At 35.8% G+C, this 18,007-nt stretch overlaps 1 protein-coding gene across 3 annotated transcripts in view; it reads right to left on the bottom strand.

The window, feature by feature from the left end:
• The window catches only part of Trhde (thyrotropin releasing hormone degrading enzyme), a 354,397-nt gene that overhangs the window by 12,212 nt on the left and 324,178 nt on the right, over window positions 1-18,007 (bottom strand). For 2 of the 3 annotated variants that reach the window (XM_041665934.1, XM_041665935.1), the window contains exons 16-17: window positions 2,740-2,907; window positions 1,740-1,880 (exon numbers count right to left, since the gene is read on the bottom strand). In XM_041665934.1, the coding sequence (XP_041521868.1) occupies window positions 1,740-1,880; window positions 2,740-2,907 (309 nt within the window). Of the gene's footprint in view, window positions 1-1,739; window positions 1,881-2,739; window positions 2,908-15,573; window positions 15,748-18,007 lie in introns of those variants that run through there. The other variant, XR_005975732.1, reaches the window with a different exon arrangement.

Genomic DNA, 18,007 nt, shown 5'->3' with positions numbered 1-18,007 from the left:
CTGCTGGTGGGGGAATAAAGAAAAACAAACAGGCATGTGGTAAAGAGGTAAAGAAGTGGTGTCAGAAATAGCAAGGAAGTCTTCAAGAAACATTTAGGATACTTAAGAGGACCTTGAATCTGTTATTATATATGGCCAAGGAAGGAGGATGTCTATACCCTTCCAGTTGTGTGACTTGAGCAATTGGTGGATACTTATCTGACTTACCAAGAAGAGGAAGGCAAGTGTGAAATTATAGGCTCCAACATTATAGGTTTGGTTTTCAAGCACACTCCACAGGGGACCACAATGTGAATAGTTCTACTACATGATAACGTCAGGTGAAAGGTGTGAGTTAACAGAAGTGATTCTGGGAGCAAGAGAAGCAATGGGAGCACATGACACCTAAAACCAGAAGGAGCCTGTAAAGTAGAATACAATATCCTAGACAACCCTTCCCATGTGCTCCGATGTTCAAGAACTAATAGGAAAATTGGAACTGATAAAAGCACTCCTTGTGAAGAGAAACAGAACTATATATGTGGACTGAACTCTCAGTCTTTCTACCTTTTGAACAATGGTCATGGTTCTCAGAGACAAAATAAGCATGCTGAGAAACAGAGGAAAGAAATAGTAGATGTGCGGATAACACTGAGCTCTGGTCTATGAACCAATGAAAGGTTGGTGTGTGTGTGTGTGTGTGTGTGTGTGTGTGTGTGTGTGTGTGTGTGTGTGAAATCTTTTACACTGATACTCATATGTATTAGTTTCACCTGCCTGCCTGCTACATGACACATTATACACATGGTGGCAATGCAAGCTCTAATCTTCCTATCATTCTACGGTACGAACTGCAACTGCAAACACAAAATGTCACTGTGACTTATAGGTGTACCAGCAGTTTCAGGACAATGAAGCAGCTATAGACAGCAACGTGTGTAACTGTAAGAGCACATTCTGATGAACTTGTTATGCAAGGATAACTGGTAAAGGACTGAAAAAACACACAATAGTTTTTACATCAGCTTTCAAGAGACCAAATGTTAGGTCTGCTTACTATCTGGAAAAAAAAATTCATGTTGAGGAGTAACATGCAGCATTTACTCGCTCCATAATAGATTTAATTTTAAAATACCATAGAGATTATCAGAGGCATAAATTAACATTTATTATAATATATTTAAATGTATAATGAAATATTTTCTAAAATTGAAGCTGAAGAATTCTCACCACGAAACAAGATATCCTGAGAATTAATTCTACAGCAGCTGGAATAATACAATGATCCAAATGATTAATGAGACTTCTCCGTATCACTATTTTATTGAGGTGTTTTATGATATTTACATTTAAAGAGAATTTAAACTATTCTACAAGAGTAAAGTTCTTTGTTGGAATTGCATTTATATGTGATTTATGTTTTTTTCTATAATATATACAAAATATACAAGTTTTATGAAAGGATTTCAACTACATAGAATTTGATGAATTTCCAAGTCAAGTTGCTCTGCTAAATAATTCTTAGTCTTTCCATGCTTTCCCATTAATTAAGGTTATCAATCTTTATTAAATGAGAAATTTTAGAGACATGATAAAAAATCATCATAAATTTCAAGGAATGGCAACAACTATCTTTGCTGAAAATTATAAAGTCTAATTTTATCATTTAGTTCACAGCTCTAACAAAAACCTTGGGTATCTATTCCTCAAACATAGGCTTTCATTTATTCATTTAGGCTTGAAGAGATTATAATCTCTACCTGGTATTTAGTATTTTCCATTTGTCTCTGAAAAACTTCCAGGCGAGATCTCGACCATGTGGATTTCTGGCTACATGGATTATGACATCAATTGCATCTTGATCCAACACCACCTCAGAATTCAAAGATAGATTTAGAAGCCTATAACGATAAAAGTGTGGATAAAAAACTTTTAGTCTAAAAATGTAAACACTTTATAATCTTAAATTAAAAATTTACAATTTAGTTATATTCTTCAAAAATACTTGAGTTAAAACTTTCCCAATGAATAATTACAGAACAATTTCTGTTTAGAAAACACCGATAAAATTCATAGCACTTTCATGAAATACACCAATTAAACTCCAATAAAATCTATGGAATGGGAAAAATCAAAAAGCTTATTTGTTGACCCAACTCCACTCTCAAATTCATCACATTAAATATTTTCTTTTACAGTGGAATATTTTTTCAAACACATATAATGCTTTATAAAATAATTAGTTATAATTCATGTTATCTTTCAAGTCAAGTTACGTTAGTCATTTCACCATGTAGGTTTTCTTCTCTCGAGAAAGATGTGTTCTATAACACCGACTTTTACAATACTGTATATTCAAGGAAATAAAATCAACTCCAGAGCATTTTAGTTGTAGATGATAACGTTCATTACAAATACAACCTGAGTTCAGCAAAAACATGGGATGTACTCACTCATATTTGGTTTCTAGCCATAAATAAAGGACATTGAGCTTATAATTCGCGATCCTAGAGAAGCTAAATAAGAAGGTGAATCCAAAGACAAACATATAGGCATCCTCCTGTATATTAACTTTCTTCAGGTGATGAAAGGAGACAGAGACAGAGACCCACATTGGAGCACCGGACAGAAATTTCAAGGTCCAAATCAGGAGCAGAAGGAGAGGGAGCACGAGAAAGGAATTCAGGACAGCGAGGGGTGCACCCACCCACTGAGACAATGGGAAAAAAAAATACAACCTGAGAAATTGAATGGACTCGCCTATTTAATAAATTCCTGTCATCGCTGCAAGTTAGAGCCTCCAGTAGTATCTTCTTCTCCGAAACTGCAGTGGTGGAGTGGAATTTCATCCAGATGAACTCCCAGACATCCTCATCCAGAAGCGACACCCCCGTGCAGTAAACGATGTCTCGAACATTCAGGGGTATTCTAAGGAAGCAACCCGCGGTGGTTTTCTGTTAATCAAAAGCTTCAAGGTTTTCAAAATAAAGACCAAAGTTGCTTTCCTACAACCAGCTGTCTAAAAGATGATTTGCTAATTACATATCTCCGAAAAAAATGCAATACTATAGAGTAATAATATCTGAATATATTGGTGACTAGAAAATAAAATCAAGTCTTTTATTCCACAGAAGGTTTGGATATAATTTTTGTTTGCAGCCAAAAAAAGTCATCATTTAAACAAACTAACAACAAAAGTCTTGTTAAAGAACTTTATATTTTATATTTTAAATGGCATTCATTGAATACCTATCTGAAAATTTTCTTTCATAATAGATACACTCAGAACGTTAGTTAAACACTAGTACGGTTAAAGCAGTATGGGAAAGCAGGTGAAAGTCTGAATGTCTACTAGACAGGAGATAGGACTTCTTCCCAATGGCTCTGAAGCAATTCTCAAAGGAGAAAACCCTTTCCCTCCACAGTGTTAACAGGCAAGTTTATGTTTATCTGTTTTTTAAAAGGTAAAAAAAAAAAAAGGTAGTAGATGGCTAATTTATTAGAATAAAAGACAACCATTTAATTTTAAATTGTCATAAAATATCTATTATAAATAATGTGCATGTGTGAGGGTCTGAGTGTATATAACTGCATTAGACTTGTACAAGAACCTGGAGAGATAGGAAGAGGACATCCGGTCCCTTGGAACTGAAATTACAGGTTGAGAGTCTCCTGAGCTGATTTCCAAAAATTGAACCCAAACCAATTCTTCAAAAAGAACAGACAGTTCTTTTAACCATGGAACCGTTCATCCAGCACTAAGAAACTTTCATGTGGCTAGTAGAAGGGATAGGACCTATGACCTTGGAATTATTAGCACCACACTCTAAACTGAGCTAACTGGATGCCCTTACATTTTTATATTATTATCTAGAAGTAATTTCCTCAATCATTATAAATGCAGAAACATAAATTTAATGATAGACAATAAGGTATAACTAACAAAGACCTTTCCACTATGTTTATGTAGTTATTATAAAATGATAGTAAACTATAACTTTGACTACAAAATAAAAACTTAGGGTAAGAAAAATTAGCATGAATTTAGTTAGGCTTGGCAACTCATGAATTATAAACTTGGAAGTCAGCTTGTTTACGGTGGTGTTCCATGATACACCACATTTCCTGGCTTTTTAAAATATTTCTCCTAAGAAATATTCAAAGACTTTTTAAAAGCTGAAAAGTGTGCATTTCTTTTTGTAACATTCATTATTCTATTAGTTACACTTCCCATTAATAATTTGAATGTGACTACATGGATTGTCTTCTCCAAGTCACGAGAAGAAACAATTTTTTTTAAAGAGTCAGAACTTCTGTTAAACACTAGTATGGTTAAAGCAGTATGGGAAAGCTGATGAACGTCTGTATATCTACTAATAACAGGATAGGACTTCTTCCCAGTGATTCTGAAGGGCTTCTCACAGAAGAGAACCCTTTCCCTCCACAGTGTTTGCAGGCAAAGTTTTATTCATCTGATTTTTTAAAAGGTGAAAAGGAGAGGAGGATGGCTTCACAGCTTAATTTTGCTTTCTAGCTCAGTCTGGATCCCAAATAGAAACTGTCAACCAGAGCTTTCTGGTCATGAGTTGGTGACAAAAGATTCCTTCCTTTCTGTTTATGGTCAGCTTGCCACAATGTATACTTAAATTTATGAAGAAGAGTACTATTACTACTTTTTAGGGAAATCATTTATTATCTATCTATTTACTTATCTATCTATTTATGATTTTTTGAGACAGTCTTTGTCTGGAAGCAGCTCTTGTAGACCAGGCTGGCCTCAAACTCACAGAGATCCACCTGCCTCTGCCTCCCAAGTGCTGGGATTAAAGACATGCATCATCACTGCCCAGCGAAAGTTATTATTCTTAATAGGTATAATTTAAGATCAGCTGAATGTCTTCAATGAATCAGCTCTTATAAACCAGGATGGGTCTTCTTTCCAAATACAATGAGAAGTAGAAGCTAACATTGCATGACTGCATGACTTTGACCAAGACATTGGTACAGAACTTTGCAAGTAAAACCCAAAAAAATCTCTAGCATGTCTACTGAAACCACTAATCACCAATCAATATTAGATGTTAGAAACAGTTTATTTTCCAAGAAAAATTCATTACGATATTGAAAGTCCAAAGATAAGATGAGAATAGAGCACAGTAAGTTGGAATTTCCATTGCTACAGAACTAGCAATATTAAGCATTCCCCAAATAAAACTATAAAAATTGGAGAAAAGAAAAAAAAATTAAGCAGTAAATGTTTAACTATATTCCCTAGAAATTTCACGAATATTACACTACAGCCACTAGCAAAGCCTGTTTCATTTATCTTCTAGAGGCGTCTACTTGCTAAGTCAGTGAAACTGTGTAAGACATACTCACACAAAGTGAACACATGCTTTGACCATGACAACATCTTACAGACGTTCTAAAGAGTCATCAGACACCAAATATAACATTTTGTGGAATGCCATGTTCTGAGTTATTCTTTTTGTAGTCTGTGTCTGAATTATTTTTCTCAGCATCTAATGTCTGCATTATATCTGTGTCATCAACTACTTTTTATAGCAGAAAGGACTCTGGGCAGAGAAGGAATATTTTCTAGCATAAAAGTATAGTTATTTTCCACTATTGATAGAAGTCTTAGCTGGGATCATCTTTCTGAATTCCTGGGAGTTTCCTTGGCATCAGGTTTCTCCCTAACCCCAGAATGGACACCGGTCAAGATATCTCTTGCATTATTATTTCTGTTCATCCCATCGTAATCCACCTCACCTGATCCCTCATGTTCCCAGACCGCCACCTGCTGCCCACCTTAGCTTACCCAGGAGACCTCTATGGGAGGCCTGCCCCTTTCTGAATGGAGACTACAGAGGAGGAGTGGATGGAGGGTCGTAAAAGGGAGGTGGGGAGATATAACAGGAGGAGAAGAGGTTGGGTACACTGTGGTTAGCATGTAAATTAAATGGAAACATTTAATAAAAATAAATAAAATACAGATATTTATTAACTTTGTGTATGCGAGTTGGTTCTACCTTAGAGATGAATGATGTAATGGTTTTAATGTATCTGTGTATAAATTCCTTGGGATTCATTGCATTCTTGGTCCTTAAACTCCTTGGGCATGCATGCTCATTTCCTCCTACCAACCAAGGAAAAATCAGCCACTGTATATTTCAGACAAAGTCCTGGTCCCTATTCTCTATTTTTCCCTCTTGGACTAGAGCAGGGTTCATGTTGGTCTGCTTGATGGCTTTCTCAATGTCCCTTCGTCTTTCTTCACACTTTCCCTTCCCTGTGAATCTTCTCAACGATAATTACTTCTCAGGATCTGCCTTTGGTTTGCTGATGCTTCTGATTGCCTCCAACTGCCGGTGACGCCTTCAAGTGAATTGCAATTCAGCTGTTCGTTTCCATGCCCTATTGGTGCTTTGAAGTATTTTAGTCTTTCTTGAAATTCTGGCTCTAATTTCAATTTCTCTTAGCTCGAGTGAGCAAGCGCATTTATGACGGTGATTTTGCACTGACATATAAACAATCAGATCTGTTTCATTAAGGAGGATTTTTCTAGATGTCTCTGCTTATTTCTTCATTTTCTGGCTCCATGATTTATATGGGTTTTTCACACCTCACCCCTCCTTGCACAAGTCCCTAGAGAAGCTTCATACAGGAGAAGGCCTATATAAACTGGCTGGAGATTCTGGAAGGTCTCTACCAGGCAGATCCTTCTCAGGAAAGTAGCAGATCGCTGTGGCTCTTGTCTGCTTACTCTATGCTGAACTAGGAGAGAAACTGATGTCTAACAGTCCAATCCACTGTCTCCATTTTCCCGTTGGTGTCTGGATCATGTTAAATGCATCAGGAGTTCATGTCTGAAAAGCCCAATGCTCTCTTTGGAGACAGAATCAGAGAATCTGAGGCATTGTGTGCACAGATTAATGCTTCTCCCAGAGGGAAGCTAATGGTTGGAATCCCCACCTACTTTGGATCTCTATTGACCAGTGGGGAAGGTACTTGGCACTTTTGTTTTTATTGTTATTTTTATTACATTATACATTTTTTTCACCCTCCTCCCTTCCTTCCCCCCCCCCACCTCTACCATCTCCCATAACCCCCATGTTCCCAATTTATTCAGGAGATCTTGTCTTTTTGTCCTTCCTATGTAGATCCATGTATGTCTCTCTTAGGGTTCCCTAGTTGTCTAGGTTATCTGTGGTTATGGACTAGAGGCTGGTTTTTCTTTGCTTTATATCTAGAAGTCACTTATGAGTGTGTACATATTATATTTGACTTACTGGGTCTGAGTTACCTCCCTCAATATGTTTTTTTCTAGATCCATTAGATCAAAAATTGATGGCAGCTTATGCTAGAGAGGATGTGGGGTAAAGGAGAGCTCCTCCATTGCTGATGGGAGTGTAAACTTGTATAGCTGCTTTGGAAATCAATATGGCGATTTCTCAGAAAATTAGGAAACAATCTACCTCAAGACCCAGCAAAACTGCTGTTGGGTATATAGCCAAAAGATGCTCAATCATACCACAAGGTCATGTGCTCAACTATGTTCATAGCAGCATTATTTGTAATAGCCAGAACCTGGAAAAACCTAGATGCCCCTCATCCCAAGAATGGATAAAGAAAATGTGGTACGTTTACACAATGGAGTACTATTCGGTGTAAAAAAAAAATGACATTTTGGATTGTGCAGGTATTCTGTGCTTTCTAGTCGACAGCTGGCTCTGAACTCTGTGGGTGGTTAACCTCTCTCAGATGTATCAGAACCCTTAAGAGTGGTGAAACAGATCATGCAAGACCAGTGCATCTTTTAAGAGTGCACCATTGTGAATCCGTAAGCCTAACCAAAGAGAAATTTCTATGCCAGTATGACCAACGTGTAATTTTCTGAGTGTTGAGCTGGGCATGGATGTCATCTCTAATGTCTTCTTAAATTTTGTTTTTAAGCAATGTTCAGCATGTCATTTTTCAGAAATACTTAGTGTTGGCAAGACTGGGTTTCTAACAATAAACCTTGTGGTTATCAGCACTGTCATATCTGGGCACACGCAGTGTCTGAAGAGGAAACCTAAGGACCTACCACATAGAAAAAATGGCATACACAGAACAATGAGAAGAAGCCTTGAGAAAAATCCAGCAATAAAAGTTCAGGTAAGATGATAGATAGGCATTACTTAAGTTTCCTGGGCAGATCTTTCAAATAAAAGCTACATAGAATGAGAGAAGGTTCTATGTAGAAAACTGCACCTGTACATCAAGATAAATGCTCAAAATATGGATGGGTTTTGGGTCTGCTCTCAGTCCTGTAACAAGTTGTCTGTCCCTCTCTGCACATAGTACACATATCAAACTTGATGAAGAAGAAAATGAAACACATGTATGTTTGAATAGATAATCTAAAAGCCTGAAAAATAATCTTCAGTCTCAGGAACAAACACCCCAAGTCTCAGGAAGGAAATGGTTTAATTAGCAGATACCAGGAGGTATAATTGCATATATCTCCTCCAAGAGTAAAGACAGAGCTAATTAGCCCAAGAACGCTGATTTTTCTAGCAACTCTCCCCACCCCATCAGTTTTTCACTTTTTTAGCCATTCACCAGATTAAAAAAAAAAAAAAAAACCAACGTATAGTTCACAAGATCAGTCATACTCATTACTGAATAAAACAAGATTGGTAAGAACTGGTTATGCCAGGGGCCTTCAATTCCCGATGACTTCTATTGTTAATGAACCCCCCCTTTGTTTCTAAATTTGTAAAGATGTTCTAATAACATTTTCACAAAATGATTGCTCTGGGGACAGTTTAAGATCTCTTTGTATAAACCAAAGTCATTAGGAATAAATGAAAACGCTCATTTGTTTGTAAAGCATTATCTAAGAGACCACAGAACCCATAGTTATGAATGGTAGAAATGAGTCCTGGGAGACAGTGGATATCAAGATTACAGGGATCGGGAGGCCCTTCCTAGTGAACATGAAAATTGTTTATGAAGATGTGAATATCCCCACAGTCGTTTCTTTTTAACTGCTGCATCAGAAGTAAATCTTTTAATGGGATTTTATCTGCTGGGAGTAAAGCTGTGTTTGGTTTTCTTTCTTTGTTTCTTTCTTTCTTTCTTTCTTTTTTTCTTTCTTTGTTTAGGTATGATATACAAGCATGGACAGCAAGCAAGCCTCACCTAGTTACCTGATGGAAGATGAATGGGGTAAGGCTTAGTCAAAATGAAAATGCTATTAGCTTTCTCAGAGTAGAAACAGTGTGGAAATGATCGCCTAATTAGTGTAACTGGTGCTCTGGTTTTCATTTCATTCTCATTTTAAATAGGATTATGTCAGAGATCATTTGAGTGATAAAAGTTCGTGAACGCCTGGAAGTTCGGAATATCATTATGGGACCATTTATTTTCACATTTCCATGATATACTTAATGGCAAGTGCTTGAAATGCTTTGGAGGTAGACATTAAAAATTAAGTAGGAGAGAGATAAAGATATTTCTTTTGGGTTAATTTTTTTAAACTAAGTTTAAAAATAATAATGGTAGTATGACTTTGATGGACCTGCCATAACAAAGTATTATAAACTAGGTTGCTTATTAAGAAGAGATTTCTTTCTTATAACACTGAATACTTAAGTTTATGACCACCAACCATCAGGTTCAGGTGAGATCCTTCTTCAAGGACATACAATGCTGCCTTCTTCTGTGATCTTATCTTTAAAGAGTTTACACCGTGCAGTCTCTAGTTCATTATATAATTAATTTTCAAAGGCCACACCTTCTAATACAGTCATTTTGGTAGTGAAGAGTTCAGTATATATGAAGATTCAGTCCATAATAATAATAATGAGATTAAGTCACAGTAATTTGATATTTTAATTATTTTATTAGAATTGAAATGTGCAAATAAATAAATGGCCAAAGGTTTACTAGCCAGAAAGCCTCATAGGTCCTTTCCTCTCTTTGGCAAACATTGGCACTGATGGATACTGGGGAAATAGAAGTTATTGTTTTCAGTTGGGTTATTACAGGTGAGCCCACAAAAGTCCAGTGAGCACTTGCACATTCTTTCTCATATACACTACCCTGACTAAACTCAGTGGTCATGAGCAGAACAGAGACATAAATATTGCACACAACCCTGGTTAAATTCAGTGGTCATGAAGCAGAATAAAGACATAAATAATGAAGAACGTAGGGAAAAGAGCTGTAGAGAGGATGGCAGGTTATAGGGGTAGGAAAGAGATCAAAGGTGGGATGAGAATAATCACAATGTGTTATGTATATGGATGATATTGTCAAGGAAGAAATTTAATATAATATTTTATATAATACAACATGTTTATCTGTGGAAGAAAATACTGAAGGGATACACAGGAAAATATTAACAACATTCTTCTTCAGGTCTAAGTATCATAGGCAGGTAGTATTTTTGATAATCATAATTTCAAGTCTGGTAATTAAATAATTTTGCTGCTATGTGGGAAATAAGCAAACATTTAACTACATTTGCAAAGACAAGTCTACTCTTATTATGAGAATAAAATACATCCCATAAGGCTTCTATATTCAGACATAATACTAATATTTTAAATGCTAAAACTTAAGCCATGTACCAAGAAACTTACATTGATTGAAGAAAAAAATACAACTTGAAAAAATAAAACTTTTTATAATTAATAAAGCTATTCATCTATCTTTGCGTGGGTTTCCTAGAACTAATTTGGCCGGCTGTATGTTTCCAGTTGGGGTGAGTCAAGGTCAATGCTTTGGGCTTCGTTTTTCATCCTAATTGGACAGGGCTAAAGTCCAAGGGTTCTAAAGTCTCTTCTGGCTCTGTTAGAACAAGAATCTTTTCATTAGTGATCATATTAACATTGAAATGTGGATTTAATTATTTTCAAAGACAATGAGAAATATCGCTCAAGAGAGCCCATCTGAGAACACCACTGCCTCTCAGCGGAGGTTCACATGCCATCGATAAGGAGTGGGACCCAACATTTAATTAATTTTAATTAATGAGCATTGAATTCATTCTTTTGAAAGAGTGTCTATGCACTCTAAGAAAGAACAGCTTTGGTTGAAGCCTCATTGTCAATGTTCCAAAATTTGTGCCTTAGAAAGTGTGTCTTCTCTTTTGTTTTCCAGGACTGCCAGTTCATGAAGTTAGAGCACCCTGTTGAAAAAGCACTTGCTTCTGTACAGGTTGACCTTTTGCATGGTGTCCTCTGATGCCTTCCCTCTCTGTCACAATTTCTCAGTCTCTTCTCTACTACTGCGAACATCCACTCTGAATAAACTTACAGCTGCTCAGAAGGAATCTGTGAATTTGCACCTAAGTGTCAATGCACTCATCTGGGAAATGGGGATAAGGATACCTGAGAGGGCTCTTATGTCGGGGAAGTGAGATATTCTCCATCCAGTACTTAGCACACTACCAGTGCATAGTATGATATTGGTGTGGATTTGATTTCTGTGGTGTGCATGGTGCAGTACTGAGAACAATAAAGAAACTCAAAAAATATGTGGACTTGCTTCTTCCTCTTTATTTCTAATATTGGGGTGTGTGTGTGTGTATGCGTGTGTGTGTGTGTCCCTGTGTCCACATACATGTGTAGGTCAAAGGACAACCTCAGATAGATATCATTCAGCTTGCTCTTTGATGACTTGTTTGGGAGATAGCAATCTTTTTTCCTTGTACTCACCAACTAGGTTATTCTGTCTGGAATCTGCCTCATCCATCTCCCTAGCACTAGATGACAAGAAATGAACCACTATGTCAGGCTTTTTTTTAAGTATAAGTACTGAGGATCAAATTAGTGTCCTTGGTCATACACTGCAAGCATTTTACCTACTTATTTCTAAACATAATCCCAATTTTTAGGATAAATAGTAACCAACAAATATGCCTATCTTTGCCAAGTGATTTATGGGACTTTTTTAAAGCAAGCATAAATATTTTTAAATGATTAAAGCAAAAATTAATAGTTGATTTTTTAAGTGTCAAGTTTAAGGCAGTCACATAAGATGCATTTTATAATGAGCTCTAACTTTCTGGACATTTGCTAATCAATTATGATGCCCCTGGGAATTTGTATAAGAGCTCTGGCACCCGAAAGGGGTGCTGGATTTAAGTGTCTCTAAAATGACCCCTGCAGAGTGACAAAATCCTGCCTGTAATGTTCAGTCAGTGACAGTGTAAAGGACATTAGGTAGCAAGACCATTAGTGAAGCACCTTCACATCAGATACAGAGAGACACAGCTCTAGAAAATTCTCTAGAATCATGTCCTGTGTTCAGGACATGATTATTCCCAGTAAAGTATGAGTATAACAAGAGGAATAAAAAAAAATGGAACGAAGAGAAATCAGTCCACAGTCTGCAGTGCCTTTTACCCAGAAGAACAATGGTGAGAAATCCTGGGGATAAGGAGAACAAATACGTTTAAGAGATCTGAATGTGTACTCAGCTTCTTGAAATTTCAACTTTGCATGTCTCAAAGTGGTTTGGGCTGAACTTTCTAGATGAAAAGAGAAAAGAGTTGTGACTGGTGGCAAGGTTTTGAATTCTTCACAGAGTAACCATGCTTTAATATAACCATACTCCTTCTGAGAGGACTTAAAAATTAAAGGAAAGCTTACTTTGAAAAGGACATTTACTTTAAATTCAAATAAAACATACAAAATATTTTAAATGTTTATGCTATATATAATGTGGGATTTTTTTTCTCTTTCTCGCAGGGAAAAGGGGGATGAAAGCTAAGTATATGAACATTTTATAAAACGTAATCTCTAATCAAGATACATATAGATTGTTTAAATATTGAGGTCTTTATCCTCATTTTTTGTACATTTGTTTACAGATTATTTAATATTCTGACATAAAATTTTAGTCTTTAAGTTATACAGGTATTAATTATTATAGGTCAATAGCTGTTCATGTTTGTTGTACATACAGTCAGATCAATTAGGTTCTTTAGTTATATAGAGATTGTATTATGTCTAAATAGGTAATCTTCAACCACTTCAAAGATCTATGGAGATAGCATTTAAATAACTAAGGGTTCTGTTGACATGAGACATGATGGCATCTGACAGTACCAATCTATTCCTGAAAGAATGTTGAGCACCAAAGACACACTCCACTTGGAGCTTGATTTCTTGGCAAAACTGGCCTTTGGACAAGGAACTGACAATGCCTCAACTACTGACAAGTTACATGATATCCAGAAATGGATAAGCAGGACTGTCAAATCTTGCCAAGACAGGGTAAGGTGGTATGGAAAACTTTCCAGCCTCTAAAAGTGATCTGTCAGTTATGTTAGGCCTTAGCCAACGTTGATTGCTTTGACATTGCAAAAAGATACTTTGGATGATTGCTCAGGTAGCTAATTGTCTCTGTCATATAGTGCTCACTTTGGAAGCTACTTGATTATACTTCCTGCCTGCTCAAGTAATATTATCTCCCTTCTCAGGCCTTCGATGGGGTTGAAGATTAAATAGTCATAATGACTGTATTCTTATGAACTAGCCAAGCTATTTCCTATATGAGATTAGACTCCATAGGCTAGGATGTTTATTAAAACATTTAGCATATATTCCTTGCTTAATATTGTTTATTCTGGTTGTAATTCTAATTATACTTGATACCTGTTCCTAGTGTATATAGTTTTATATTGGGTTTGGAACTCTCTTATTTAAACAAAAGAAGGAGGTGCTGTGGGAACACATTCTGCTCCTTCATCCAATAGCCTTTAAGATACCATCCCACTTGGGTGTTGTCTCTTATACGGTAAAAGCAGCCGTAACTTATGCCTGCTTTTTCTTCTGGCTCCTGCTTCTGGCTGCTAGGCTCTGTTCCTGTTCACTCAGAGGACTGTTGTAAGTTTCCCCTTTAAATAAATAACCCTTTTATTATTCATAATTCTGAACTGGTTTGGGGTTGTTTTATGACTTATGTCATCAAGGATTTAAAGATGTTCTGTTTCCCTTCTACTGGACTTAAACTCACCCTACACCACCAGAAAGCTGAGAGCAATGAAGGTTAGCATGTCACATCTTAGAGCCCCTAGGCCCTTCTTGTCATACAATCAGAATCAACTTCCTTCCATTTAAGATCACAAATGTCCCATAACAAAAGTAGAAAAATTAAGAGTTCTATGATGACTCACAAAACAGGGAGCATCAGGCTGTTAATATAAATAGCTGTAAGAACACAGCACAATAACAGCACAATTTAAAACATAACATGTATACAGTTGTAGCCGAAGTTGTGAAGGGGCTGATAAATCACCTTATTTATAGAATTTTTGATTAAAAATGAGGCAAAGTGTTTCCTGAGCATCACCTGCTTATTCTGCTCATCTGCATGTCCCAGTTAAGCATGTGAATGCTTTTGTCATCTCTGCCAAGTTACTATTATCTGTGTTCAATGACATGAATTCTACATACATCAACATTATTAGTGAGGTTGTCTGAATCACAATTATTAGGGATCAGTACTCTGGCTTAACTGTTAAGGTAGGAATTCAATGATAAGCCCACTTCCATTACCATAGCAGGTACATGAACAGCTCAAATCACGACGCAGGTATGAGCATTTTGAAAATTCTTAGCAATATATTCAGCTCCTCCTCACTGAATAGCATTTGTTGCCTAGGAATAATTTAGAGCAATAGCCATCACCTTCTGCAGTCATACAAAGGCTGAGAAATTACACAGATTTATTATTGCCATCATAGCACACCTTCTATAAATGGGAGTGATCAGTGCAAATATCATTTCTCTTCATATTGTTAATGCATGCTAATGTCAGAGAGGTTAAGTAGCTGATTTTCCAACCTGGGAAGAACTGACTGTCTTAAGTTAATTTCTTGGCATAACAACAAAGCTGTCCTGAGAAGAGGATGACTAATGCCTTTTTCTCACTTAAAATGTCCCCTTTCCAAAATAGATCTGACTTTGGAAAAAAAATGAATAGGTTGAATATATAAGACCAGGAGGATAGAGAGGAATAGTAAAACAACATATGGCTAACATAGCAATGAGTTTGTGGTGGTGCGATTTGTTAAAGCAATGGAACACTCAGATTCACATTCCCATAATCTTAGAAACAAACCATAAATTAAGATATGTTTGTGAAAAAAATGTCACAAGACATTATAAAGAACAGTCACTGACCATCCAGGTTGTTCAAAGCAGGACACAACAGCTGCTAATATTTAAAAGGCACCAACACCCCTGCCCTTAAAATGGCCGACAGACAAACATGTATGGGTTAACCAAGGACCTTTAACAATACAGAAACTTCAGGATTTAGAGCAGCTGGTACTGGAGCAACTAGATGCTCAGCAGATTGAGGAATCAACCAGACCTCAGAATTATCCTGTATTTGTTGTTGAAAAAATTGGAAAATGGAGAATGGTCACCTCTTACAGCTATGGATTTAAAAGATTGTTTCTTCACTATACCTTTACAAGAAAAGAACAGAGAAATCTTTTCTTCACAGAACCTACTTGTAATAATAATCGATACATGCTAAGAGATATCAACAGAAGATTCTCTCACAGGGAGTTTTAAACAGTCTCACCCTGTGCCAATATTTTGCAAGTCAACCATTAGAAATGATGTGTCAGCAATTTCCAGAGGCTATAGTTTTCTGTTACAAGGATGACATTTTGCAGTGATTCAAATGTAGATACTTTAGAAAGAATGGTTGAAGAAGTAAAGAAAATTTTGTCTTGTTGGGTATGGCAAATTGTTCCTGAAAAATATAAAGAGGAAATTCTATTAATTGTTTAGGATATAAAATAGGTTTTCAAAATATAAGAACTCAAAATGTGAAATTAGGAGAGACTGATTGTGGCCTATTAATGACTTCCAAAGATTGCTAGGAGACATTTCCCATCTGCAGTGCACGATTGGGGTAGGTCCTGATAACCTGATTAATTTAAACAAAACCATAGATGGTGACAATGATTTAAATAGTCTCAGGGAATTATCAGCTGAAGCTGACAGAGAATTGCCTTTGATTAAAGAGAAATTGCAGAAGGCACATATGTATCATGTGTATCTGAATCTTAACCGCATTCTAGTAATATTATGCTCCAAGCATTCCCCTGAAGGAATTTTAATGCAGATATTTTAATGTAAGATAATTTAATTATCTTACAATGGATCTTTTTTTACCAAATGAACCAGCAAAAAATTAAAAACTTATGTGGAAAATGTCTCTGAGTACATTCTAAAAAAAAAAAATTGAAACTTTGTCTATTAGAAGGAATAGATCCAACGGACATCATAATACCTTTTAAAATGATAAAATTGACAAATTATGGGAGGAAAGTCAACACTGGAAAGGAGCTGCCACTAAATATGGGGACAATATTAACAAAGCAAGAGAATTCAACTTATAAAGAGAACTAACTGTATTTTTCCCTGCATTGTATGGGACACACCAATAACTGGAGCTCCTACATTCTATACTGATGCAAATAAATCAGAAAAGGCAGGTTACAGATGAGAAATTTTAAGCAAAGTGGCTCAAAGCTCTTATGACTGTCTAAAGTCAGAATTATCTACTATTCTCATGGTACTATGGGATTTTAAAGAACTTCTCAACATAGTTACCAATTTGTAATTTGTAGAAAGGATTATTTTGCATTTTGAAACTGCTGGATTTATACCAGAAGATACAGAATTGACTTTGTTATTTACTCAGAACAAGATACAATCAAGAACAGAAATCATCCCATATACAAAATACAAATCTGATCCAATCCCCTATGGGTCTGCCAGGTCTTCTAGCATAAGATAATATGGAAATTGATCAATTAGTGATTTGGAATGTGCTGAAGGCCTCAGAATTTCATAAAAACCATCATGTCAATAGCAAAGGTTTAAAAAGACTTTTCTATCATGTGGCAATATACCAAGGAAATTATAAGGAAATGTCTTACTTGTTATTTATATAACAGACACTACTACCTGCAAAAAGTAACCTAAAGGGCACTCAAAGGAACAAATTCTGGCAAATGGATGTGATCCACTTTGTAGAATTTGGAAAGCTAAAATATGTACATAACACCTATTATTCGTGCTACAAACAAATGCTAGTATTCTTGCATTGTGTGTGTGTTGTGTTGGGTGTATGTATTTTACCCTAATATAATTTTAAAATTTTACCTGATATGTGTAGTACACAAGAAAATTATATATGTTTTGAAATTAGAAAATAATTTTATATGTAAAATTATCAACCAAATCTTAAATTAAATTACACATATATGCATATATATCTGAAATAGTTTTGTTAAATCTCATATGTGTGTGTATTCAAGGGAATATAATTTATGTCATCATATCTGATAAAGGATACTCATTTAAAATAGTCATAAAGTCTAGTTCAAATTAAAGGATCCAAAATAACCAAAAACAAACAATTCTTAGTTAAAAGGAGACCAGTATAAATGTATACTGCACATTAAAAAGTACACTGTACTTTGGAATTCTATAACTGAGAAAAACATACAAGATCATTGTTTTGTGGAGTAACTGAAAAATAAATTTCTCCATGTACAGATGTCCTTGTCAGATGCCAGTTAGTGAGTATATTGTGTGGTTATGCTCCATATTTCAGAACAAAATAAAAAGGTATTTGAAACCTAAGTAGCACTAACCAACATTTTCCTACTTGGTTTTATATCTAAACACACATATGTTGGAGAATTCTGAAAATGAATCTTGGAACATTGCAATAATTTTACGGAAATTTCTACACATTATTCTATGCTCACTACTACAGCACTCCTGTGGTTTCTTTTAAATACAGACAATAAAACATGATCTTCTAGCTGGTGATTCCAAACAGTTGTATGGCTTCTGTGAGTGACACCAAGAGATGGCCTTTTCTATTTTGTTCTGCAAATTCACAAAAATTGTAAGAAGAATAAAAATAAAGCTAAAACTTTGATTCACAATATCACCTTTGTATATTACCAAAGGAAAGGACACTACAGCACACT

The sequence above is a fragment of the Microtus oregoni genome, unplaced genomic scaffold, assembly GCF_018167655.1.
Source record: "Microtus oregoni isolate MIOR12 unplaced genomic scaffold, Mior012 000001F_ref0000356, whole genome shotgun sequence".
Taxonomy (NCBI): domain Eukaryota; kingdom Metazoa; phylum Chordata; class Mammalia; order Rodentia; family Cricetidae; genus Microtus; species Microtus oregoni.
This window is presented reverse-complemented; position numbering and strand designations above follow the sequence as displayed.